The sequence below is a fragment of the Alligator sinensis genome, unplaced genomic scaffold (genome assembly GCF_000455745.1).
Source record: "Alligator sinensis unplaced genomic scaffold, ASM45574v1 scaffold92_1, whole genome shotgun sequence".
NCBI classification, from domain to species: domain Eukaryota; kingdom Metazoa; phylum Chordata; order Crocodylia; family Alligatoridae; genus Alligator; species Alligator sinensis.
In genome coordinates this window covers 347380-372240 of record NW_005843010.1, presented here as the reverse complement: position 1 = coordinate 372240, position 24861 = coordinate 347380, and the positions used below count along the sequence as shown (strand labels likewise).

The window sequence follows — 24861 nt, the reverse complement described above, 5'->3', positions numbered from 1 at the left end:
CCCCAAAGTTTGGTGTCATCGGTGAACTTGGCCAGTCCGCTTCTGACTCCAGTGTCCACATCATTAATGAAGATGTTGAACAGTATGGGTCCAAGGACAGAGCCTTGGGGGACCCCACTGGTCACAGGACACCACGATGAGTGACTTCCATCAATTACTACCCTCTGGGTCCGACCCCGGAGCCAGTTTTCCAGCCAGTGGATCGTGGAGGACCCAAGGCGACAATTGGCCAGTTTCTCTAAGAGGTGATTATGGGAAGCCAGGTCAAAGGCTTTTTTGAAGTCAAGATATATGACATCAATCTCTTCTCCCTTGTCCAGGTGATAGGTCACCTGGTCATAGAAGGAAATGAGATTGGTCAAGCAAGACCTACCCGCAACAAACCCGTGCTGGCTATGCCTTAAGATGTTGGCGTCGGCCAGTCCATTAAGGACGGCCTCTTTGATAAACTTTTCTAAGATCTTCCCCGGGATAGAAGTCAGGCTAATGGGCCTATAGTTAGCCATATTCTTTAGCTGTATTAGATTTTGCCCTTTTAGAAAGGATCATCACTTAATTCCTACCCCCCATATCTTTAATTTCTCTGTCTAGCAATCAAGGAGAATGTTACCAGCAGGGGAGCCTCACTACCATCTCCATCTACATAACCCTACTGCTGCCCAGACTACAGTTCAGGAATAACTGCTTTCATTCAAATAACAAACAGGTGGACACTATGGTGTTCAGCAATCACTTCTAGCTAAGCGACTCTTAACTCCTTTGAAGTCAGTAGCCAAGCTCCACCAATAATCTTTACAAGAACAGGAGATTAGAGAAGTCAGTGGGCACATCTACACAAGATGCTTAATGCACAGTATACTAATTCTACTTCACATTAGTTCATCATGGCAAAAGCTGTGCTAATGCACAGTAAAATTAGTCTGCTGTGCATTAAGCATCACAAAAAAATTGTGCACCTTTGGTACTGTGCAGTAGAACCAGCTACTGCACATTTAGTTAGTAAATCATATTAGAGGTACTAAATTTAATGCACAGTAGCAACAGCGTATTAATGCACATGTAGATGCACCCGGTGTGTATCATAACATTTCAGAGAGACCTAAACAAATTGGAGGATTGGATCAAGAGAAATCTCATGGGATTCAATAAGGACAAATGCAAAGTCCTGCACTTAGGAAAGAACAATCCCATGCACTGCTACAAGCTGGGGACTCACTGGCTAGGGAGCAGCTCCGTAGAAAAGGACCTGAGGATTACAGCAAACAATAAGTTAAATATGAGCCAACAGTGTGCCCTTGGGCATGTGTAGACAAAATGGGGGCCCTAAATTGAAGTGGTGGGTTTTAAAAAACACTGCTTCACTTTAAGGCTGATTAAACCCCCATGTTGTGCATACACCCCACTGACTTACCTGCCTAGCTGGTGGGGAGGGAAGAGCGAGCTGCCAGCAGGCAGAGCAATCCCTGGGTTGCAGGGGGAGGGGCTGGTGCTTCCCTTCATGGCAGTGGTGGCCCCCCAACAGGCGGCACTCGCCTGCAGGCACCTGGCTCGGATGGTCCTGGTGGGGGGCAGGCACCGCGGCTGCGGAGGGAAGCATCAGGACCCTGTGTAGCTCAGGCAGGCTCCAGGGGGGAGGAAAAAAAAATCAGGCTCGCTGCTTTTCTTGGGCAGAGCCTGCTTTCCCAAGCTGTTGCCAAGAAGGCTAATGGTATACTGGACTGCATTGGTAGGAGTGTTGGCAGAAGATCAAGGGAAGTGATTATTTCCCTCTGTTCAGCGCTGGTGAGGCCACATCTGGTGTAGTGTTCAGTTTTGGGCCCCCCACTGCAGAAGGAATGTGGACAACAAAAATGGTGAAGGGGCTGGGGCACATGACTCCCAAGGAGAGGCTGAGGGAACTTGACTTATTTAGTCTGGAGAAGAGAAGTCTAAGGAGGTATTTAATAGCAGCCTTCAACTGCCTGAAGGGGGGTTCCAAGGAGAATGGAGCGACTGATCTCAGTGGTGGCAGATGACAGAACAAGCAGCAATGGTCTCAAGTTGCAGCAAGGGAAGTTTAGCTTAGGTATTAGGAACAACTTTCTCACTAGGAGGGTAGTAAAACACTGGAACAGGTTACCCAGGAAGTTTGTGGAATCTCCATCCTTGTAGGTTTCTAAGACCTGACTAGACAAAGCCGTGACTGGTATGATCTAGTTGGGGGTGGTCCTGGTTTAAGCAGGAGGTCAGAATCATAGAAAGGGTTGGAAGGGACCTCAGGAGGTCATCTAGTCCAACCCCTTGCTCAAAGCAGGACCTCCCGAGCTCCCTTCCAGCCCTATTTTTCTACGATTCTATGATTCTATATATGGGCTGGGCTGTTTTCCATTTCCTATGCAACTCATAAAACCTCACACAATTGAATCTCTTAAGGATAATTTGCAGAGCTGGGCTCAGCTCTTGTTTTGAAACAGGACTGTGGTTAGAAAGCTGAGCCCTGTTAATAAATCCTTCTGCAAACCTGAACTAAAATATTGGAAAACCTGGGGCTGAGCTGTGGGTTGGGGTGGATATCATGTAGAGCAGCAGTTGGCAAAGTATTCTAGCAGTGAACTAGAATGGCTCGGCCTGGGTCCAAAGAAGGCTGGCCCTAGGACCCAGCTGCGGCTGTCCCCATCACTTCTCCCAGCTATGGCATTGGCAAAGCCCCCTGCTGCTGAAACACCACCCAAGTCCCCTGTTGCTGGAACACCAGCAAGGCCCCCTGGCTTTGCAGGCCGGATCCTATGGCTCTATGGAAAAGACACTGGCTTCATATAATTTTGGGAGCTGAACATGCTGGAACAGAGCTTAGCTGTGTGATGATTTAAATGAGCAACACAGAGAAATGGAAACTAGAGAGTGAAGAACGAGTTATACTGTCTCCGACAGGACTAGCTGTTCAGTTTCAACCAGCCTCCAGACAGTCACTGTTCACTTTTGTTTGTTAACATTGTTGGAAAAGAAGCAGTGGCTACACTGGAAACAACCACTATGTTTCAATTACTAGCCCTAGGAACAAATCAAACAATAAGAGATACTAATGGAAAGTGATACAAAACCATTTAACAAAGGGCAGCCTTAATCCCTCACCTTGGCTTGGGGAAGAACTGCAGTCTTTGACTGATCCCTGTGCCCAGCCATGGAGAGATTGATTACAGGGCTACTCTCCTAAACTCATCTGATTGCTGCAGACTTTTAAAAGTTATCTTGTCAAGGCATCAGCATCCTTGAGGTTCTCTTATGAGTAGAACCCCCCTCCCCTGAACACCCCCCCCCCCCCCCCCCCCAAACCGCTGGCAACACATCTGTAGCTGGGAGGAAACATTTTCCCAGCACGCATGTATCCAGCCCAATTGCATGCCAGTGTGTGCCTGAAACATTACGGATAGGAGGCAACTATGAAAAACAAGGCAGTTCCACTTGCATGCTTCTAAAGAAGTTGCTGCTGTGTGACCATCTCAAATTCGGAGACACAAAGGGGAATCCTATAGATTAGTGAGAGCTGAATAGACAGTGAGATGAGCAATTTATGCAGAGCAATGGCTTTCTAAAGTCATATGTTTTGTTTTAGCTGCAGCATTACCAATTATAGCTGGTAGAAAGCTTTCAAAACAACCTTTGGGGGCTGGCCATTTCTCAAAGTTAGAATTTTAAAAAGCATTTTCTTTAAAAAAAAAAACCTTTTCCTATTATTTTATTGTTTTTTCTTTGAAACGTTTTTTATGTTACTGTCCTGTTATTTTGCTGTATTTTACATTGCTTTGCATCTTGTTGATCAGATTAGTCTCATGGAAGATTTTTTTTCCAGAATGGGAAGCCTTCCCCTTATTAATAATGTTGAATAGTTATACAGCATATAGCATCAATAACTCTTTAAAAAATCTGTATAGTTTTTCCCATTTTGTAGATGTAGAAACTGAGGTACAAGGAGGGGAAGTTAATTGACCAAGGTCAACCCAACAGACCTGTAACAAAGCTGGAACTAGAACCTACATTTTCTTGTTCTTATTCTTGTTCAATAGACCTTATTGCCTTCAATCAGAAAACTGTTGTATCCAAAGATCAAAATAATTGACTAATAAACTCCAGCTGCACATTCTGAAAACAAGCAATGAAGAGTATTGAAAAATTCAGTGGGATGAAGAATGCTTTTAATTTTTTAAAAATCCCTATGGAGTTTATTCCTATTTAAAACACCTCTGCTAGGAGCAATTGTAATGAAGGCTATGTAGATAGCTCCACTTTAAGCCTTCCTCCTGAGTTAGAAAATTTCAAGGTGAATTTGCTTTTCCCCAAAGCCTTTTGTGAGGTAACAGAGTTCTTGGTTATGTTTCAGTCTCTCTCTCTTTTTTTAACATGACATTTACTTGTCAGTGCCAGCACTAAAATGACTGAAGGTAGAAAGTTGAAATTGATAGTGGAAATATCCATGACTAAAAAGTGCCCTTGAAAATTGCTTTGGCAAATCTCTCCAGGAAGTTCAGTGTATGTATCTTATTCCCAAATTCTTTGGCTGGCGTAGTTCAAAGTCTGTCTATCTATGTACGTGGACAGCCCTATTCAGCATAACCAATGTTTCACAGTTAACTAAGTAATATTCTCCAATTGAGGAGCATCTTTGCACAAATGTGGAGCAAAAGCTCAGGGACTTACAAGTCACATAAGAGGCATGAAGCTGAAGTGGGAAGAGAAGTCTCCTGAATCCTAGTCTAATGCTGTAGTTATTAGGCCAATTAAGGCCAACCTTTTTGGTCAAAGTACCACAAGGTAAGCCCCTCACCTTCCATGAGTGCCACTTTGATCCCCTTCTCCTCTTGGATCTATTGCTCTGCTCTTTACTCCTTTCCTTGCACTCTCTGCTCAATCTGTTGCTGTGCTTTCTGCTCCTTGCCCTGTCTGAAACAGCATTCTCCGCTCCTCCCTGATCTGCTGCATGCCAAACACAAAGTTTTTCATGCCACTTATAGCACTTGTGCTGTGGGTTGGCCATCCCTGCACTAGAGACTATATAAAATAGTATGTAGCACTCATACAATACTTTTTACCCACAGATCTCAAAATACATTATCAAGAAAGGTCAGTATTATTGCTCTTATTGAGGCAGAGAAACAGAGGCAAAATGCTGCAGATCACCTACTACCAGAACTGAACATAGAAACCAGGTCTTCTCAGGCTCAGGCTCATGCTGCTCTCTAGTAAGCAACCTTGACAACTTGTCTTGTGGGTTCAGGGAAGGATAAGCTGGGAGTAAAGAAGCATCAGACACCAACCATCAGGTTTACACAGTCCACCCAGTTCAAAGCTGTCTGCCCTTCTGCTGAGTGCCTCATCATCATTTTCATATCTCCCTGGGGAGAGGTTACTGACTTCTGAGCCTGTAGAAAAACAATTCACAGCAAAATTCACTGTCATTAATCAGAAGTAATGCCCATCCATTTAGAAGGTGTGAAGGGTGGGTTTTCCCAGGGTTCACAGGGGGTGTCAGTTTGCAGAGCCAGGCAGGCCACAGGCCCCCTGGGAGCTCTACCAATTCACTTCAGTCCTCGGAGGTATCAAGAGTAAACAAAAACTCCCTCCTGGAGTTGGACTCCACTTAGTATTGCAGGGGTGGGCAATTATTTTGGGCGGAGGGCCGCTTACTGAGTTTTGGCAAGCCATTGAGGGCTGCATGATAGGCAGCCAGGGGCAGATAAATATACATTTTCTACATTTTTAGGGGCCCCGTGGGCCGGATAGAATGGCCTGGCAGGCTGCATCTTGCCCACCCCTGTAGGATTGACTGTTGTTCCCTGTTGCTTTCTCTACTCCTTCACAATCCAACCTGCCCAGAGCTGCCTCTTTGGATGTGTGTGGATGCAAAATAACCTCATTCCTGGAAGAAGAAAAAAAAAGCACGAGCAAATGTGCTCTGTAGAGTTGAAACATGCCTCCAAAAGGGAATGTTGGATGTTTTGAAACACAGACAAGAATCTCCCTAGGGAATGTCATTGCTTCTCTCTTGCTTAGTAGAGAAATTTTCTACCACAACAAAAGAGCTGGGACCAAAAGTTCTGTTCATTTTCAATAGGACTAGCTCCCCCCCGCCCCCCACTCTGCAGTCTAATAAGTGCTTTTGAAAATCTCCCTCTACAGCTGCATTTCCTGGGAAAGGGTTACATCATTGTATTATACTTAGTAGGATCCTGCTCTCCAATACGCTGCAACAAACTTCATATTGCAGGATCCATCTTTGCTAAGTAATTTTTCCCTAGATGTGTATACACTCAGGGGCCAAAATCTCAGCTAGTGTAACTCCACTGACCTGGACACAGCTCTGCGGATTTACACCCAGCAGAGGTCTGGACTCCTATGCTCTCACAGTTCAAGCCATGCACATGCAGATCTTCAGTGTGAGGTGAACAATGCCATCTCTGGGTGCCTGAGAGGCTTTGCATTTAGAAGCAGGAAGATGCTAATGCTTTGCCTTTGAAATGCCTTAGCTCAGTACACTCCTGTTAGCTCAGTAACAGCACATATATATCAGCTTAACCTTATTTCATCCTGTTTGCTGAGGGCATGTCCTCCCTCCACCCATCCACCCTGGCCCTTATGCTAGTGTCTGTAGAAATTATCTGCACTCAGCAAGATGTGTAGACTTTGACAGCTCTTTGCTCTCTCTGTCCAGCTGGTGTCATGATGCCCTCCTCCTGGGCATCATGACACTAGCCAATTACTCAGTTGGTCTAATAAAAGATACCATATCTACTCAAAGAATCTTGCCTGTCTATGTCCTTAGACCAACATAGCTACAACTAAAAACCTAGCTCCTCCTGGGCAAACGTCCCACATGATTCACATAGAGAAGAGCTCCCTTGAACTGGCAAGTATTTCCTGCTTATAATACAGTACCAGGTAGAGCTAAAAGGGTGCAGACTGTTGTGTTCAGAACTGATTCACAGTTTTTCCAGCAGGGGGCCCACATTTGATCATGCAGCCTGTAGTATACACTCTCACAGAATACTGAATTGCCAGACATCTCAGGCTAGTGATCCATCTAGTTCAATATCTGGTCTGTGCTGGATGTTTCAATGAAAGATGCAGAAACCAGAAGTGAGATATTACAAGAGAAATGTCTTCTGAACTCTTCACAGTCAGAGGCTGAGTGAGCCTTCATCTTCCCGCTGCATGTCAGCAATTCCTATAACAGAGAAATTACCTAGAGACTGGCCAGAATTAAAATTTAAGATTCAAGAACCCTCAGGCATTAGGGCAGTTCAGATGCAATCCCAGCGACATGTATCAAGGCTGTCTCCTTGCTGGTTTGAGTTAAACAAGAGACCCCCAGCATCCTGGCATGCTCTCTGGGCTGGCAGGGGTTCTCTGCTCCACAGCAGGGCTGGCTCCCCAGCCCAAGCAGGAACAGGCAGGGGCAGGAATCTGGCCAGAGAAGGGTTTAATTCCCCCCTCCCTGTGCCACCGGCAGGGACCCAAGCTCAGTCTACCGGTTGCTCCCCTTCCTTCTGCAGCACTAGGCACCATGGCCCCTGAGGCAGATGGGGGCAGGGAGGAGAGTTAGTTTCCCCTGTACGCCCACCCCCAGCTGGGCCTGCCCACCCTCGCCACGGCACTCACTCCCTGCCCAGAATAGGCCCCGGCTGGCCCCTGGCACCACAGCAGGGTCTGCACAGCCTCTCAGCCTGTGCTTGGGGCCAGTAGCTGAATAAGCCCCCTCCTGCCCTGAGCACACAGAGGCTGCTTGCTCTGCTGCTGCCACTCTGTGTTCAGGGCTAGCTTCCTCCCAGCAGGAAGGGGCTTATTCAACCACTGGCCCTGAGCACAGGGCGGCAGTGGCCACGCTGGGCAGACCCTGCTGTGATGCCAGCGGCTGCATAAGTCCCCTACTGTTGGGAGCACAGAGACACTGCTTGCACCACGGCGGTGCCTGCCCAGCCCGGCCACTGCCACCTCTCTATCCCAGCAGGAGAGGTCTTATTTAGCCACTGGCTTCTGGCACCTCAGTGGGGTCTGCCCTGCCTGCCCGCAGGTGAAGCTTGGAGGGGGGAGGTGAACAATGGGCTGCAAGTTAACCCCTCCAGGACTGCAAGTGCTCGGGGCTAGTGGCTGAATAAGCCCCCTCTTACTGGGAGGTAGCTTGCCCCAAACACAGAACCAGTGGTGGGGGCCAGGCCCTGCCCCCGCCACTGCTCCCACCCGGCAGCTGGAGCAGCAAGTGGCTTCCCAGAGTGCGAGCCCCTTCCCAGCAGGGGCTGTGCTCTGGGGCTGGCAGAGCTGCTGTGGAGTGCAGTGGTGCTGCGGGGGGCTTGCAGGGCTCTGGCCCGCTCCAGCCCTTGGCACTGCTGCATGCAGCCCACCGCAGCTATGTTGGCTCTGCAGCACAGCCCCTCACTGGGAAGGGGCTCACGCTCCCCCACATTATGACAGGGGCTGCTGCCCCCTCCCGGTGCAGTGGCAGGGACGGGGCATGGCCAGGCAGGGCCCGGGGGGGGCAGGGACAGGGGTTATTTCTCCTCCCTCTGGTCTCTGGTGAGGGGACAGCCAGGGGGCCTATTCTGGGCAGGGAGTGAGTGCCACAGTGACAGCAGGCAGACCTGGCAGCCAGAATGAGTGCCACAGTGACAGCAGGCAGACCTGGCTGCCAGAAGGGGTACAGGGGAAACTAACTCTCCTCCCTGCCCCCTCTGCCTCAGGGGCTGTGGTGCCCCGCTACTGCAGCAGCGAGGGGGAGCACCAAGCCGACCTGGCTCTGGTCCCTGCCGGTGACACCCCTCCCTGGCCTCGTCAGCCCAGGTTAACCACACATCTCCTACAGCTTCCCTGCAGCCAAGGCATGCTCTAGCACCTCCCAGCACCTGGCCTGAGCAACTGCAGGCATGTGCCTGGATTGCCTCAGTCTAGAGAGCACGTTTGTCCTGTTACAAACTGTTTCAGCCTAGGCAGGTTAAACTAACCTGCAAAGGCTGAATTAATTCAGGCTCCGGCTGTTTGAATGTCTGCCCCTAGATTTACTGTATAGTCATGCAGCTTTTAACATAAGAGTGCTCTGCTCTCAGCTAATTTGTATTATCTACAAGTAGTAAATAGTATTTAGCCTTCTCCTGAAAACATCTCACAGGCCAATTACTCAATCAGAACAAGTTCCTAGTGTATAGCCTGAATTTTTCATCCCTTGCTGTTTTGAAGCCATTGCTGCTTGTCCTCTCATTCTATTTTGGTGTGTCAGCTGGAGTGCATAAATGACATTTATTAAGCAGCCCCTGTGTGTCATTGTTTGTAGGAATCCTGCCATGCAGAATTAATGTGCTGGTACAGTGCATAGCCTCTGACTATCCCAGCCTCTTTTATCTTTTTGGCCATCTTATTGCAGAGTGTTTTGGTTGAAGATGAATTAAATGTGGGCGGGGAGACCCTGTCTTTCACTGGTAGGGTTATACTATTTTGTGTACCCCACTGTATCAGTGCTTTCAGCTGCAGACATTTCACAGGATCTTAGATATGGGAACAAACCTCAATGGCTCCACCCTATTCTTGGGGCTTCAGCAATATACTTTGAAAGCATCAAGGAATGGGAGAGGAAAACAACATTTCTAGTCTGAGGATGTCTGTAACCCCTTTAAGAGGCAGCTGTGCATATTTGGCTTCTCCAGGGACAGACATTCAAAAAGCTTGAGCCTGAATTCATTCAATCTTTGCGGTTAATCTAACCTGTATAGACTGAACCGATTTGCAAGTGAATAGACATTCACTTTTGATTCTGGAAAGGCAGGCACATGCCTACAGTGGCTCAGGCTAGACACTGGGAGGTGCTAGGGCAGTCCTCCCTTCTCTTCCTCAGCAGCCTCACAGTTGGAGGGAAGCTGACAGGGTGGGGTGGGAGCATAGCCAGGCCCCCTGGCAGGTGGCTAAATATGATTGTGGAGTGGTTTAAACCCCCATCCTGGCTGGTAGGGACCCCAGCCGGGGTGTGCCTGGAGGGGGAGAGGGGAAACAGCCCTTGCTAGGCTTATCTCTGAGGCCAGACACTGGCTCGAGCAGCACCTCAGGCAAAGGGGGCAGGAGGGGATTAAACTCCCCTGTCTCCCCTCTTGGTCATGGGGACCCCAGCCGGGGTCTGTCTGGCTTTCCCCCTGCTCACTGCTCGCATGACGGGGGCCTGGCCAGAGCCGGTTGTCATGACCTTGTCACCCACACAGGACTGTGGCTGGGGATGGCCTGTGGGCACTGCTGAGAGCAGACACAGAGAGACCAGCCCAGGCTGGGCTGCGGGTGCTGGGCCCATCCTAGTGGGTTGCGGTTTGGGCTGGGGGCATGGGGGCTGCGCAACCAGATTGGTCCTGGCTCCCTGCCCCCCGGCCAGGTGGGGCTGTCATGGAGCTGCAGCCAGTTGGGAAGGGCCTAGCTCCAGGATCTCTGGAGCAGACAGAACAACCCAGCCCAGGGTTGCAAAGCATGCTGGGATGCTGGGGGATTCTGGTTTAACTTAAACCAGGAAGGGGTCTGGGATAGAAATTGCATAAACTGGGTTGACCCAAATTAGTTAAGTCTGATACTACATTCAACCAGGTTTATCTTAAACCAGTTTTGGCCATTTTGAAACTGGTTTATATGCACTGAACTTCTGTTCTGTTGCAGGTTTAAACCAGTTTCTGGTTGGTTAAATCAGTTTATGTGTTACTTCTGTCCCTGGTGTCCCAGCACATAGCAATGAACCTGAAGAGTACACAAAAAGGATCCTCAGATGAAAGCACTGTCAACCACTTGTAGGCAGAGGCTGCTCCTTCACCAGGACCTTTGTTTTCCTCCATTCCAGAGCCCATGTTCTCTCTCCCAAGAGGCACTCCAGCCAACACAGTTCCATCCCACCTAGGTTTGTCAGCTGTGTGCTTCACAGCGCCACATGCTATTATTCTCCTCCTGACTCACTCATGCATCTGAGTCCCCACCAACTCAAGGGCTGTCTAAAAGGAAGCACCCATCTTTAACCCATCCTTTGGGGAGCTAGACCAGGGGAGCAGTGTCCTCTCTGTATTATCATGGAAGAAGCCTGACTTTGACTTAAAGCGTCCTGCTGCCATTTTGAAGCACGTGGATACTGAATACATGAGATGTTACGGGTGCTTTAATTAGAGCAGCTCCCAAGAGTGTTCTAATTAAAGTGCCCCCCCACCTCAGAGCACAGGTAAAGATACCCACTATGGCTTGTCTCCAATTAGTTAATTAAGCTTCTGTGAACCTGAGGGATGCACCCCCATGTTGAGTACAGACAGTCAAAAAAGCCTGAGGCTGTATTGATTTAATTTTTGCAGGTTAGTCTAAGCTGCATAGCTTGAACTGTTAAGCAAATTAACTTTTAATTTTAGAAATGCAGCCATATGCCTGCAGTGGCCCAAGCCTAGGGTGACCACCTTTTCAAAAGGGAAAGGCAGGACACATGCCCGCCTTTCATCCTCCCCCCTGCCCACTTCCGCTGGCAGTGGCACAGCCGTACCAGAGCCAAGCAGAGCAGGGGGGTGGATGGGGCTGCCCACTGCAGGCTCAGGGATCCCTGCCCTGCTGTCTTTCTCCTGGAAGCCTCACACTGACCATGCACACTCCCTGCATGCCTGGCAGCAGCAGGGGGCACAACCCCATGCCACCACCACCCCCGCTGCTACTGGGTGGGCAGGGGGCACTTCACCATGGTGATGCAGCCAACATGGAGCCCCCAGGTGCAAGGAAGCAAGTCAGGGAGCCCTGAGCCCACAGCAGGCACCCTGCATCTGCTCCTGCCCCACAAATTTGGGGTAGCACATGTCCCCCATGCCTCCTGCCCTCTGGACAAGCCACCTGTGGCTCCATCCTGCTCCATGCTACAGTTCCACGCACCGCTCTGGCTGGACTGTGCTCCCAGCCCCTGCCCCACTCCCTCCCTCACTGTGAGAGCCTCCATCTGCCCCCATTGTGCCCCTTCCCCCTCATACACTTACCTGCAGGAAGTTGCTCTCCACGTTGCCCAGCTGCATCCCCGGCCACGTGACCCCTATGTCCCACTCCCGGCAGCCCCTTGCAGCCAGCCTGCAAGGGGAAACCTGCCATTTCCTGAGGATTCCTGCATGACACTGCAAATCCAGGACAAATGCTGTCCCAGAGTCATGCAGCCTGGCATCGGGACTTGAGGTTCCCATCCCGGGAACCTTCCCAATTAGGGATGGGTGTCCTTCCCAATTAGGGATGGGTGGTCCCACCCAATTACGGATGAGTTGTCACCCTACCCATCATGCTCTAGTGGGGTCGCTAAAGCATGTCTCTCTGCTCGGCTGGAGCAGACAGCTTGGGTCAAAGCTAGCCTGCCCACCCTCCTTGGGGGGCACTGCAGGTCAGGTGCAAAGTGTCCTGGGAAGTTGAGGGACTGTGAGTTAACTTGGAGGGGAATGTTTATGATTTAGCCTGGGCTGATCCATACAGATCCTGCTGCCTGGGAAATGCCTAGCATACATGATTTTCAGTACTTATATCTGCCTGTGGTGTTCATGAGGAAGTCACCCAGAGTTTGCAAACCTATATTTGATTCTGCTTCAGCAACTGCTGTCAGTGACTTACCCCTGTTGCCTCGTCTGGGAGGGAAAAGGCTATGTGTAACTGTATAGCTTCAAGTGCGTCTCCTTCGAGCAGCTCCCTGCCACATTTCTGAAAGCCTCAATAAAGCTGGTGATGCCAGCAAAGGCTGTTCACTAAATCTGGAAGGTAGTTGATGTTGCAGCTGGATTAACTGCCATGGCAACCCCTCTCTGACACCAGGGTGCCAGCACAAGGTTAGGCAAACAACAGAGAGCCTAGAGTTTGAAACTTGTTTGCTATAAGCCAAGACCTAGCAACCTAACAGTGTTTCATCAGCATCAACTTTCCTTGACTTTGCAAGTTATAAAAAAGTCCGGTTTGGATAATAAAGGCTGCAATGCAGCCAACAGTTTGTGAACAAGCTTTCTACTTGCTGCTGTGTCAGTGCACCTCTCTTCTCCTGACCTGCTGCCCCCACTGCTATTCTAGGAAATGATTACCGTCACACACACCTCTGCTAATGCTCATCAGTCCCTTGCTATTCTAGCCCTAAACTTGTACTAACAGCTCCACCACTCCTGATCTTTAACAGCCCTTTCTGTTTTAACCCTGGCTCTCCCTGGGCCAGTTGGTGTCAGTCCTATGAGAGGCACTCAAAATCTGGTTATTGTACACACAGACAGAAGTGACAATTTTCACCTGATCTGGCCCCTGAAGGCACTCTACAGCTGTGACCAAACAAAGTGCATGGCTGCAAAGCACTTTAAATGGGCCCGATCCTGCAACTCTCCAAAGTGAAGCGCCTTCATTAACTTGTGTCCGCACACACCAGAAGCAGGGCTCGGATGATAGCCCAGCCCTTGCTCCTCACATTGTTTTCAGAAGGGCGGGGAGGGAGCAGAGGGAGCTCATTCTGGGGGTTGGTCAGCCAGCGCAGGATGGTGGGACAGGTGGATCGGAGTGGATTGGGTGGGGCAGGTGGACCATCAATCCACCCCTGCTCCATGCCAGCACAGCTGGGGAAACCCCAGAACAGACCTCCCTCCCCTGCTTTCTCTCCCTCCCATCCTGTGATAGAAGGGAGCTGGGAGAAGAGGGGCAGAACTAGGAAAAGAGGCTGCTGAGACACAGCCTCTCTCCCTGGATTGGCTCCAAATTAAAGCTCAATCCTCCACCCTCCTGACCCAAAACCTAATGTCTCTTGGGTCAGGAAGATTGGTCTAACTCATGGCACTTTCTGTGAAGTGCCATGAATTAGACCCAGGACCTGCACTCCTGGGACTCACAATTGGCCTGGTACATATATTATAAGAGATTGGAAACCGGTCTATACTTGTAACAGAAGTTCAGCACACAAAACCAGTCTATACCCATAACAGAACAAAAATTCAGCACACACAGACTTGTTTAAAAATGGCAGAACCCAGTCTAAGATTTGCCCCCTCTGCCCCGAACAAAAGGGTGAATGTGTGTTCTGTTTACAACCAATCTAAACTACACCACTTACAGAAAACTGCATTACTTAGATCGATTCCACCTCAGGCTTTTTGAATGTCTGTACCTAGCCATAGAGGCCAACTTGTACCAAAACTCATTTTACATGTGATGTAAACCGGGCTCCATACACGTCTATACAGTTGAAACAATCAGGTACTCCCTAGCTGCTCCTAGTCCCCAATGCTGCTTTTAATGGTCAAATCCTGCTCTTGCATCAAATTAAACTAGCCTGATCCCTTGAAAAAACTAGCCTTGCTTACTTAAAATAAGACTACTTGTATTCCCCTGCCACTCAGCAAATCCTTCACTGCCAGTGTGAAGCAATGTGGGCTGAACACTCAGGAGCAGCAAAGGGAGAAGCCAGAGGCCAAGCAGCGTCTGGTGAAATTAAAATCAGAGAAGAGCTGCCATCAGCAGAGGGGGACAGAAGGCATGTTTTAATTAGCAATCAAGAAAGCAAGGATTGGGTTTCTAGCTTCTGTTGCAAGTCCAGCTGTGTTTCCACCACAGTCCTTTGAGTTCTAGATTGGAAAGGAAGAGAGCAAAAATTGTTGATACCTCTGAGGCCCGTCTGGGCACCTGCAAAATACCTGAAATGGAGAAACTGGGAGGTTTTACTGGAGGTGCAGTAGTCATGGCTAGTGGAGCCTTCCAGTTCCACACTTAACATTTGCATATTTCCTGTAAACCCAATATATCCTCTGGTCAATGTGTCTTGACCTTATTTCCCTGTTTTATGTGACAAGTTAGTTTGTTCTCAATGCTTTTGGGCTTGTGCCTGATAGCTATGCAAGAGGGTTGTTTGTGCAACTTTAACAATATGTGAGGCACTTGTCTAGGATGGTTTAGACAGGGATGATAGTGCCTTGAGCAGGAGGTTGGACTAGATGATCTCCTGAAGTCCCTTCCGGTCCTACTTTTCTGCAATTCTGTGATTCTCTGTGTATCACCCATGGCCAGCGCTTGCCATCGCATGCCTGATCCAAAGAGGTTGCAAGTCTGTTTTAGAGCTTTGCATAAATTTTGGGGGCCCTTATTTGATCCCAGGTTGTGCTTAAAATGGTGGTCATTACTTATCACACCTGCAAAGTACTAACCCAGCCACCTCTGCTTAAACTCAGCAGCAGGATTCTCAATGTACTCTAATGGGGTGGGACCAGGCCCTATGTGTGTAGCATTATTGACCTATATTTATGAAACAGTCTCCTTATAACTCACCTGTGGTTGTGTATGCAGTTGTATAACTGCATGCACAAAGGAGCAACTAGGCAGACATTTGATTGTCCTGTGGCCATGATGAGGTATCCAGTTGTGCTAATGCCTCCATACAGAATGGGTGCTCTCCAGTTTAAAATTTAGAGCTGCTATTGATAATGATTGTTTCATTTTTGCACAGGTATACGGGGGAGGAGTCCTGGTGACGTGAAGGCTTATACATTTAAATGACAAATATGGGGCTGGTGTAAAGCAGCATGTCTCTGTTCTTTTCATTTTACAACATCTGAAGATCCAAGCCATCACCAGTGGTAAAATCAAGAACTCAATCAAGAAAACACTGAGAACCACTGTGGGAACTGTTGTGTGAACTACATATGGGTCAAGACTCTTATAGCGAACAGTAGCAGTTAAACAGTAATTGAGAGAGAAAACAGGGTAATATCTTCCCTGGATGGGCCTAGAAGGGGCATGTAGGTAGGAACACATCAATGCCTAGGTTAGAATTTGCCCAGGCCACCAAAGTTAACACCTGCTCTTACATAAGAATGTTGCTTGGGGTCATCAGTAACTAGCAGTTGTTAGAACATCTCCAGCAGCATAGAGGCACCAATACCATGGTAAGGTAGTGGCTCAGTGAAGACTATGACCCACTGGGAGAGATCTATGGGCATCTCACTACACAGAATGATCCAGTTGGTAGAGTACAGGCATGGGACTTTGAAGATCAGGCTTCAGTTCTCCATTCTGCCACAGACTTCCAGTACGACTTTGGAGAAGCCATCATCATCTCTCCAGGCCTCAGGTTTCTAAATGTAAAATGAGGATAACCATACTTGCCTAGCACATGGGGATGTTGTGAAAATAATGGTAATCAAAAGATAATAACAGCAATAGAAACAGGCTCTCAACTGCCATTCTTTGTATCTCCTGTTGGTTAGTGTCAAACATTCATCTAGCTTAGAGGTGCTGCTTAGGTGGCAGAATCACAGCACAGGAGTATCTAATTATGTGAAACTACACCCTCTTGAGAGTTTCCATAAAATAAAACAAATCTCTGTGTCAGACTGGATTTTTCTGCAGATTTCCTAAAAGAGGAAACTGTATTTGTGCAGTGCTACAAGCATAAGAGCATAAGAACAGTCATTAACTGGGTCCATCTTACCCAGTCTCCTGTATCACACAGTGGCAGGGAGTGGATGCTGAAAGGGAGAAAACTGGGTATGACCAAGGTTTTCTCCACTATTCTTCTCTCACTTGCACCTTCCAGCATTTAAAGGTCTAGGGAGTTCTGATTTAGAGATTGTGCCCCTAACACCCATGCTCAATAGCTACTGATGCATCTTTCCTTCAAGAATTTGTCCATTCCCTTTTAGAAACTGGCTAAACTGTTAGCTTCCACAACATCTTGTGGTAATGAGTTCCAGGCTTATTGGCATGGGGATGGGGTAACTGTCAGTGGCATTCAGCAGACATAACTAGCCTTCCAGAAGCACCACACAAAACACCCTTATACCCCTTCCAGTTTAGGAGCTTGGCATGTTTGAGAGCACCACTTTCTCACATAGTAGGTTGGCCATGTAGATAAGTCTTACAGGACCAAGACCTCCCTTTTGATCTAATTAGGATTATGTTTCTCCCCCGGCCTCAGATGATTCACAGGGCTCACTTGGAATTCATTGAGCAAATGACATAAAATATGCACGACTGCCATAAAACTGGAGCCAAATTCTCCAATGATTATAATTTATATCTCATTACTCTTGAGGTCCCCCAGTGAACACTGATACTTATATTCACCACTAGGTTCATCATAGTCCAGGCTTATACTATGGTGCTTTTTAGCCATAACTTCCTCCCTTATTGTCTCTTCTCTCAAGGGATCACAGTAGAGATGGTGGGTACTGGTCTTGCATATGTTGTGGTTAATTATAGAGGAGCAAGTTATATTAGAGGGTGGCAGCAATTTGACTCAGGAAGGGAGGAAGATCTTATGCTTTTCCTGCATTAGGTAATATAGCCCAGCACGGCCATTCAAGCCCAGTCCCTTTGTAGATCACTCATGCCTACCAACCATTCCCTCTGCTGGTAACACCCTATTCACTATTTTCCCATTCTAGAACACTGTCTGGGATCCATACATTTCCACGCAACTGGTATTGTTTTGATCTCATAATATATTTTTATGGATGATACATGCAATCCAATCTGATCACTTCAGCACTGAGAAGCAGCAGTAATGTTACTTGGTCTTGGAATATCCATGTGATGGGAAAAAAATACTGAGGCCCCTCAGGGCTTGTCAACATTGCTCCCATGCTGCATATGGAGCACCATTAGAAAGCATACCCTGGAGAACACTGTCTTATTGCACCCAGTTAGTGCAAATCAGCTCCCAGAAATTAGGTGCTTTAGAGTGGCCCTGAGTAAACACCCTAGCACTATTGGTAGGATTTCTGTCTCAAGCATGCTTATTAGTATGTGCTCAGGACTAGTCCAGGACAGGTCCTTATCCCCAGGGTTTGGCATGCACTGAGTAGGAGTGAGTGGGTGCTCCCAGCCATAGGAGGGCAAATCTAGAAAGAATCAGCAGCAAATCTAGAGAGAAGTCCTGTCAAGTCTGGTCCCCTTTTTAAAATGATGATGCTGTTCCTAAATACTGGTCTGAAGTTGGTTTGATTTTTCAAGATACTGAGATTCCCTAGGAATGACCCAAGTGCTAGCAGCATCTTTCAGGTAATAGAATAGTATCCATGTGGCCCAAAAAACCTGTCTTTGGAGGACTCTCAGAAAGTGCTGACCAATATGCCCAGGCTAAAAGAGGTAAATTTTCATAAGGCCATCAGCAGCACCTGACTGTTTTGTCTGGTTAAGAACTTTCATAATTGAATCACAGTGTGACAAAAGCTTATGCTTTAGAAAAGTTTAACTAATGTTCAGCTTAGTAGTGGGTCAGATTCAACCCTATTCGATCAAAGGTGCAGATCCTCAGCTGGAGTAAATCAGAGTAGTTCCACTGAAGCCAATGGAGCCATATGGATTTACAGCAGGAAAGGATTTGGCCCAAGGTATACATGTGTCTCCAAATGTTAATTGTACATTGATTGCAATTACCATAGGTGCAATGAAAGTTGAGAGCCTTCATATCTTCATAATGTCATGTGCATATCCTCCCAATGTGATAATATCAGTGTCAACCCACCTCATCTTAATCTTTTCCATGGCTCAGCTTTTCCAGTGTATTGTAGAGCTACCCTGGATGTTGTCTGAATACAGTACTGAATAGTTCACTGGTGGTTACTGTGATGATTGGATCAAGTCTGGAAAGACATTCAGGTCATGATGTAGGCCTCACCTTTTTGGGTAGTTATTTCCCTAAGCTTTGGAATAGCCTTGGTAATGTCTTCTTGGAGTGAACGCTGTATATTTAGCTATGTAGAAGTACAAGTGAGAAGTGGGTAAGTGTCTGGAAGGGCTCACTTCTAAATGGAAGTAATAGCACACAGCTCAGGGATAGCCGAGGACATTATTATATTGCAAGATGCATTTTGTAATGTAATTAGTCTCAATGTTGTTATTCTAGTTTCTCCTTAGGTATAGGTCACTTCACTGATTGCAGTATTTCCTAATCTTGCTATAGAGAATGGATAAAGACTGTTGCAGTGACTGGGGGAAGGTGATTTAGTTTTCATAGGCAGATTTTTAGGCCTTTCCATGTTTTTCCTTATATCAAGAACACCCACACCCTGCTAGTCAGTCAAAATTTGGTCCAAAGTGTCAAGAATCATTTATCTGTTTGTTCCTGAGGCATGTCAGCTATGGCCCAACTGCAGCCTCAAAATCAGGTTTAACAAGATTATTAAGAAACAGATTTTGCATATTTAAAACTTAAGCAGTAAATTGTTTGTAACTGATTTAAACAAAACAAAAAGGGGGTTTCTCGATCTGTCCCAAGCCCAGGCTGTGACACAGTACAAGGATGTAGGGTTATATGTACTGGAGATGAATGCCTAACAGTTGGATTTATGTTTTTCTAGCTACCCCTTCAGTGCGCTAAGAGCTAGGCAAATCATGCAAAACACTGTTCATAATTTATTGTTTTTTAAATTCCTAGCTAACTTTCAAGGTAACCATGTCCATGTCCCTTTTTTGAATCTCCCATCATTGGTGTTATTTTGTTTCTTCTTGGAGAATGGCAGTTTTTTTTAGTTAATGTCTCAGGAGGTCAAATGTGGTTACATGTGAAAACAGATATTTGTCATCATTGCTAGTCTCCTCCATGCAATCAGGGGCAAGTCAGCACATTTATGTACAACATTTCAGCCATAGTCTGCTCTGATGGCTATAAAATGGTATCTAGAAGTTTGCTTTTTGAGAATTGGCTTGTAGGTGAAATAGATATTGCATTAAAACAATGGTCCAGGGGAACAGCAAGGGTTAATTGGTTAATTCTAAAAGGGTTCATTCTAAAAGCCAGTTTGTGACAAAGTTTCCTTCAAGGCCCACTGTGTTTGAAGCCAGCAGATACATAGACTGGGAAATTGAAGACATGTACCACACTTTTCCATAACATGAGATAAGGTGGCTGTGACAGGGGGCCATCTCGAGGCCAGTCCAAATGTTGGCCTGCCCACTTTGTCATAACTAAGTTAAATAGTTTTTCCTAGGTGGGAGGCTGCCCATTTAATGCCCAGTGCTAAGGGCATAATAAACAGCTCTGTGCTGTCCCTACACTGTGTCCCATGCCTTGCAGATGGCATCACTATATGGCTCGAGCCCCACACTGGGCCCCACTATATTCCTACTGACATTCGTACCCCAACCTGGATCCCTCCTACTCAGGTGACCTAACCTCCACCATCATCCTGGGCTGCAAAACTCGCTCATCCCCTTTCCCTCTCGGCAGTGGCCCCCCCTGGGACCTTTGGCTTTGCAGGCCCTGGCCTTACCTCTAGGCCAGTTGGGACTCCAAGCTTCTAGCTTCTAGCCATCCCTTGTAGAAGGCATTCTTACCTTTTGACTCCTCATGGTCCTTGTCCCAGCATAAGCCAGTTGAGGTTCCCTGGCTAGGTTTTTGAGCAGCTAGCCCTCTTTCCCATATGGGTCTGGCTTCTCGGGCCCCTCCACTGTCCCCACTCTCTGAGCTTGTGGGCCACATAGTTACTCTCTTGACCCCTCCTGGGCCCTACATGGGGCAACAGTAGGGCCACCAAGCAGCAGGGCCGAGGGCTTCCGGCGCAGCAGGGGTGGGGAGGGAGTGAGGCTCGGGCTGGAGCTGAGGCTAGGGTTAGGGGAGGTGAAAGTGCTGCACAGCCAGCGGGGTGTGGGATTGAGCCACAAGGACTCATCCGGGAATGCAGCTCCTGCTGCTACGCACACCCGGGAGGCATGGGGGGTGTGTACCCCCAGATCTGCGTGGGGCAGGGCAGGCTGCTGCTGTGGGCTGGGGATGGGACTGCACCAGGCTGTTCCTAGTGAGGGAGGGTAAGTTGGGAAGATCCCAGTGCAACCTCCGCCCCTAGCCCGCAGCAGCACCCTGCCCTGTCCCATGCAGATCTGGGAGCATGTGCCCCTGGGATGCATGCAGTGGTGGGAGCCGCTACCCACTCCCTGCATCCCCCAGAGAGCAACAACAACTTGGGGTGGATGTGGGAGTCCTGGGGGCTCTGTCCCCTCTGGCCTGGCAGCACAGCTGAGGCTGGCCCTGCTCCAGCCCCCAGCTCTTGGCCCCCCGGGCGATGCAAGGCTAGGGCCAGTACGGGGAGGCAGCTGGGGCCAGTGCAGGGCTAGGGGGGTAGTGGATCCACTGGCATGGGGGTGCCAGCACTGAGCAACAACCCCAGGTGTGAGGGAAGGGGCGGCTGCATGGGCACAGTGGGCCCCGGCCCTGATCCTAGACCCAGCACTGCTCTGCCCCCTCTCAATCCCTGCCTGGCCTCAGGCCTACTCCCTCCCTCCCTCCCATGGACCTTCCCCTTTCATCACAGACTTTCCCACCAGGTGGCAGTAGTATGCATGCACTCAACACCCCTGTAAAAAATGTTTCTCCCTCTGCCTATGCCTAGGGTCTGGGCTTTTACAGAGGTTTCCCAGCCCTTGTCCAATCCAGGAGCCCTCTTACAGTCATGTGACTGCCTAATTAGGCCCAACTGCACCTGCCTGCTGCTCACACCTCTTAAAGTGGCATGCATAATCTGTGCCCTGCTACAGTGGCATTAGGTCACAATGCCAAACTGCAGAACCCTAGGGATGAGGCTTTGGTGAACAGACCAGATTAGTAGGAATGGTAAATACCCAAATTAAGATGTGTACATGTGATGGGTTTATTGGAACAAAGGAATATGCTGACAGGACAGAATGTGAACAGTATGACAACCACAGGGGAATCCAATCAACAATGCCCAAAGATGAAGAGTCAGAGAGGAGAAAGAATACAAAAGGAGGGATTTCATAGCAGCAAAGGGTCCCCAAGTGGGGAATCCAAAGGCACCATAGACAGAGGGAACACCACCAGCCCATCTCACCCACCCCAGTTGGGGGAGGGGGGGGAGGAGGTATTGGGCCTCAGCCCTTGACCTCCATGCTGCTGACATTCAAGGGAACCTCAGGGTGAAGCTTGTGTACTGGCCAGATGTACCTTCCCTCTGTGACAGCCTTTGACCTGGTAGATATAGAGTTGTTTGCATTATTCTTATCTGCTTCACTGCATATCAATAAAGTGTACCTATTATCAAATGGAGAAGTCATGTTTGGTCTGAGGGTTTGGGTCCAGTCAGAATAAGGTATCTGGGTCATTAATCCAGTGTCTACATGCTCTATGCTAATGCCAATGACATGCATGCTGGCTATCTATGTTCTTGAAACAGCTAGGCATGGCCAATTCACTGTGTGTAGGGATAGGTCTTAGTGGCGTGTCCAGTATATTGCATGCTTCTCTGTGTATAAATGGTATGGCTGGGCAGACATCTGACTGTATTTGCTAAATTTTGAGAAAGGACACTTAGAATACAGAGATTAATTTTATAGAGCCCCATAAAAAAAATTAATAAGCATTGTATGAAGGCTTCTATATACAGGCAAAGGTAATTAGCTGTGTTAGGCTGAAGTCAGGCAGAAGGCAGAGTAGATTTTCATTTTATAAAACAACTAAATCAGTCTATAAGGTGTAATTCTACCCTGGCTTTCATCTATACATAGACAGAATTTTTTATACTTGTGGATATATCCAGGTACTGCCTAACATATTGCGTACATGTGTTCATAACCAGCTACTGGCTAGGCAGTGCCAGAAAAGATTCCTGGAAGAGTTTTCAGGTTTAAGAAGAAATTGTTGCTGCTGCAGACATGATATCAAATGTGCTCATAAGTGCATGACAGAGAAGGGACTCATGCATTGTCACGCTCAGAGAAAAGCAAATAGAGCCTAAACCATACAACCATAAATAAAAAATTCAGATTCCAGTAGAGAAAACTCTCAATGCAGTGATAAAGACTATACTACTTAACAGATACATGTATACTGGTGTTGTGTAGGTCTTACAAAAATATTGTCTATTTAATCTGGCAAGTTAAAAATCACAGTTTTTCCCCTGAAAATACTGTTACAAATAATATATAAGATTATTCAAGAGACTTTTTAAAGGAACTCGCTTTTGCCAGTATGGATTTGTTCATTTATTTTTGGTTTGCCTTTGCATGTTTCTATAGGTGAGCGCTGACAATAGGACTGGCCAATTTCACATTTTATTTTAGCCAGTTTTTATGTCAAGTTCTCATTCACTAGCAAAGTGGGAGCTAACATTTTTGGCAGGCATGCCACTCCCATCCCACTCCCCAGCTTGCTTTGCTTTCTGTTCCCTGCTATGCTGCCTGCCCCCTTCCCAGTCTGCCCTGTGCCCCACACTGAGGCTGCCTGTGCCATGGTTTGACCACCCCTGCACTAGCAGATGCTGTAAACTTCTGGGTGCAAACTATAGGAAGAATTTTTTAAAAAGTAAATGGCATACACTGGAATTAGCTAAAGTGTTGCTGGTATGGCTAGGAATTTTATATGCTTAATTTCACAAGAGCTTGAGTTCACATTCATCATTTTAAATCAGGAATGGTATGATAAATTGAAACACAAACAGGTCCAATATATTTCAAATATCCAAAAACAGATCAAAAAGGCTTAGGATCTGCTTGAGCCTAGCAACTCATCGCATTAGTATCAATCACTGAGGTATGCCAGTTGCCTACAGTACAAAAGGGCAATCATGCCTGGCTGCCATTGACCCCCCCCAGTCCAGAAGACCAACTAAACAGTTACTACTGGGTTAACTGGGACCTTTGGCATAAGTCCAGAGTGAAGGTCAAACTCAAGCATTTACCCGTCTGTTGCCATAGCAGATAGATTATAAACAGCTCTATTGCATATACAGATAGTGATCTACATTCTAAGTATATTTATAATAATAATACTTACATGTATGTAAGTAAATAGATATAGAACAGGGGCAGGCAATTATTTTGGGTGGAGGACCACTTACTGAGTTTTGGCAAGCTGTTGAGAGCTGAATGGGTAACCCCACTGTAGCAGCGCACCTTCAGGTACTTGCCACTTTATGGGCTGAGGGAGGCAGCTGGCAAGTGCCTGATGAAGGAGGCCATTTTCAAATATAGGCCAGCCAGGCAGGGCCAGCAGTTGGCTGCTTGCAGTTGCAGGAACAGCACTATCCAGCTCCTTTGCAGTGTGGAACATCCTGGAGGTAAAGGCAGGAGCTAGGGGGATGGCTTGGAGGCTCCTGGTCCTGGGCATGACCTAAAACTGCACCCTGCCAGGGTAGGGAGGCCTGGTGGGGCTCCTTGTGGCCAGGCAGCCCCCAAGAAGTGGCAGGACCATGAACCTCCTTGGTGGAAGGTGGGTAGGGCTGTCTTAACCCCTCCCCCCATCTGGTGGGTAATAGTATGAACAGGGGGAGCAAGGGGGATCAGATATGTTAGTAGTGAGAAACCTGAGCCCAGCAGGGAAGTGAAAACCTGGAGGCCCCAGAGGGGGTGGTTTGTGGAGTGTAGTGTGAGGGCCCACTCAGAGTAGGGTGCAATAAGGGGCACCTGAAAAACTAAGTGTGTTGGGGTGCAGAGTAGGGCTGCAAGAGTGATTGGAAGGACTACACTAGGGGCATACTGAGTAGGACTGTGAAAGTGGCTTGAAGGACAGTACATGGACCAGCCCCAGAAGTGTGAGCATGAGAGCAGTTGCCTGGTTAGGGGCTTGTGGCAGAATCAGCTCAGGGTTTGGCACAAGGCTAGGCCATGTGGAGTAGGGGAACTCGTAGGAACCAAAGGACTGCATGGTAGGGCCAGCATGCAAGTAGCAAAGCCTGATGGCCAAAGAGGGACCACTAAAGAAAAGCAAGGGCAGTGGAGTGTGGCCCAATAATAGGCGGTATGCCAGAGGGCCCTGTGAGAGGGGGCTGAAGTGCAAGAGGCCTCCTGTGAGAGTGGGGGCAGAATGAATGGAGCCTAACTATGAACTGAGTTTGCTCTGGTCTCAGACTGGGGAGCAATTGTAATCAGATTGTCACCTGCAAGACATGGGCCGCAGTGTAGGGA

At 47.9% G+C, this 24861-nt stretch overlaps 1 protein-coding gene across 5 annotated transcripts in view; it reads right to left on the bottom strand.

Annotated features, from left to right (window-relative positions):
- LOC102376581 (BTB/POZ domain-containing protein KCTD8-like) overlaps nt 1-24861 on the bottom strand; it is an 88560-nt gene that overhangs the window by 2114 nt on the left and 61585 nt on the right. For 3 of the 5 annotated variants that reach the window (XM_025193068.1, XM_025193069.1, XM_006036734.3), the window contains exon 4: nt 5292-5396. The exons of the other annotated variants lie outside the window; for them this stretch is intronic. In XM_025193068.1, the coding sequence (XP_025048853.1) occupies nt 5292-5396 (105 nt within the window). The remainder of the gene's footprint in view (nt 1-5291; nt 5397-24861) is intronic. 5 annotated transcript variants of the gene reach the window in all.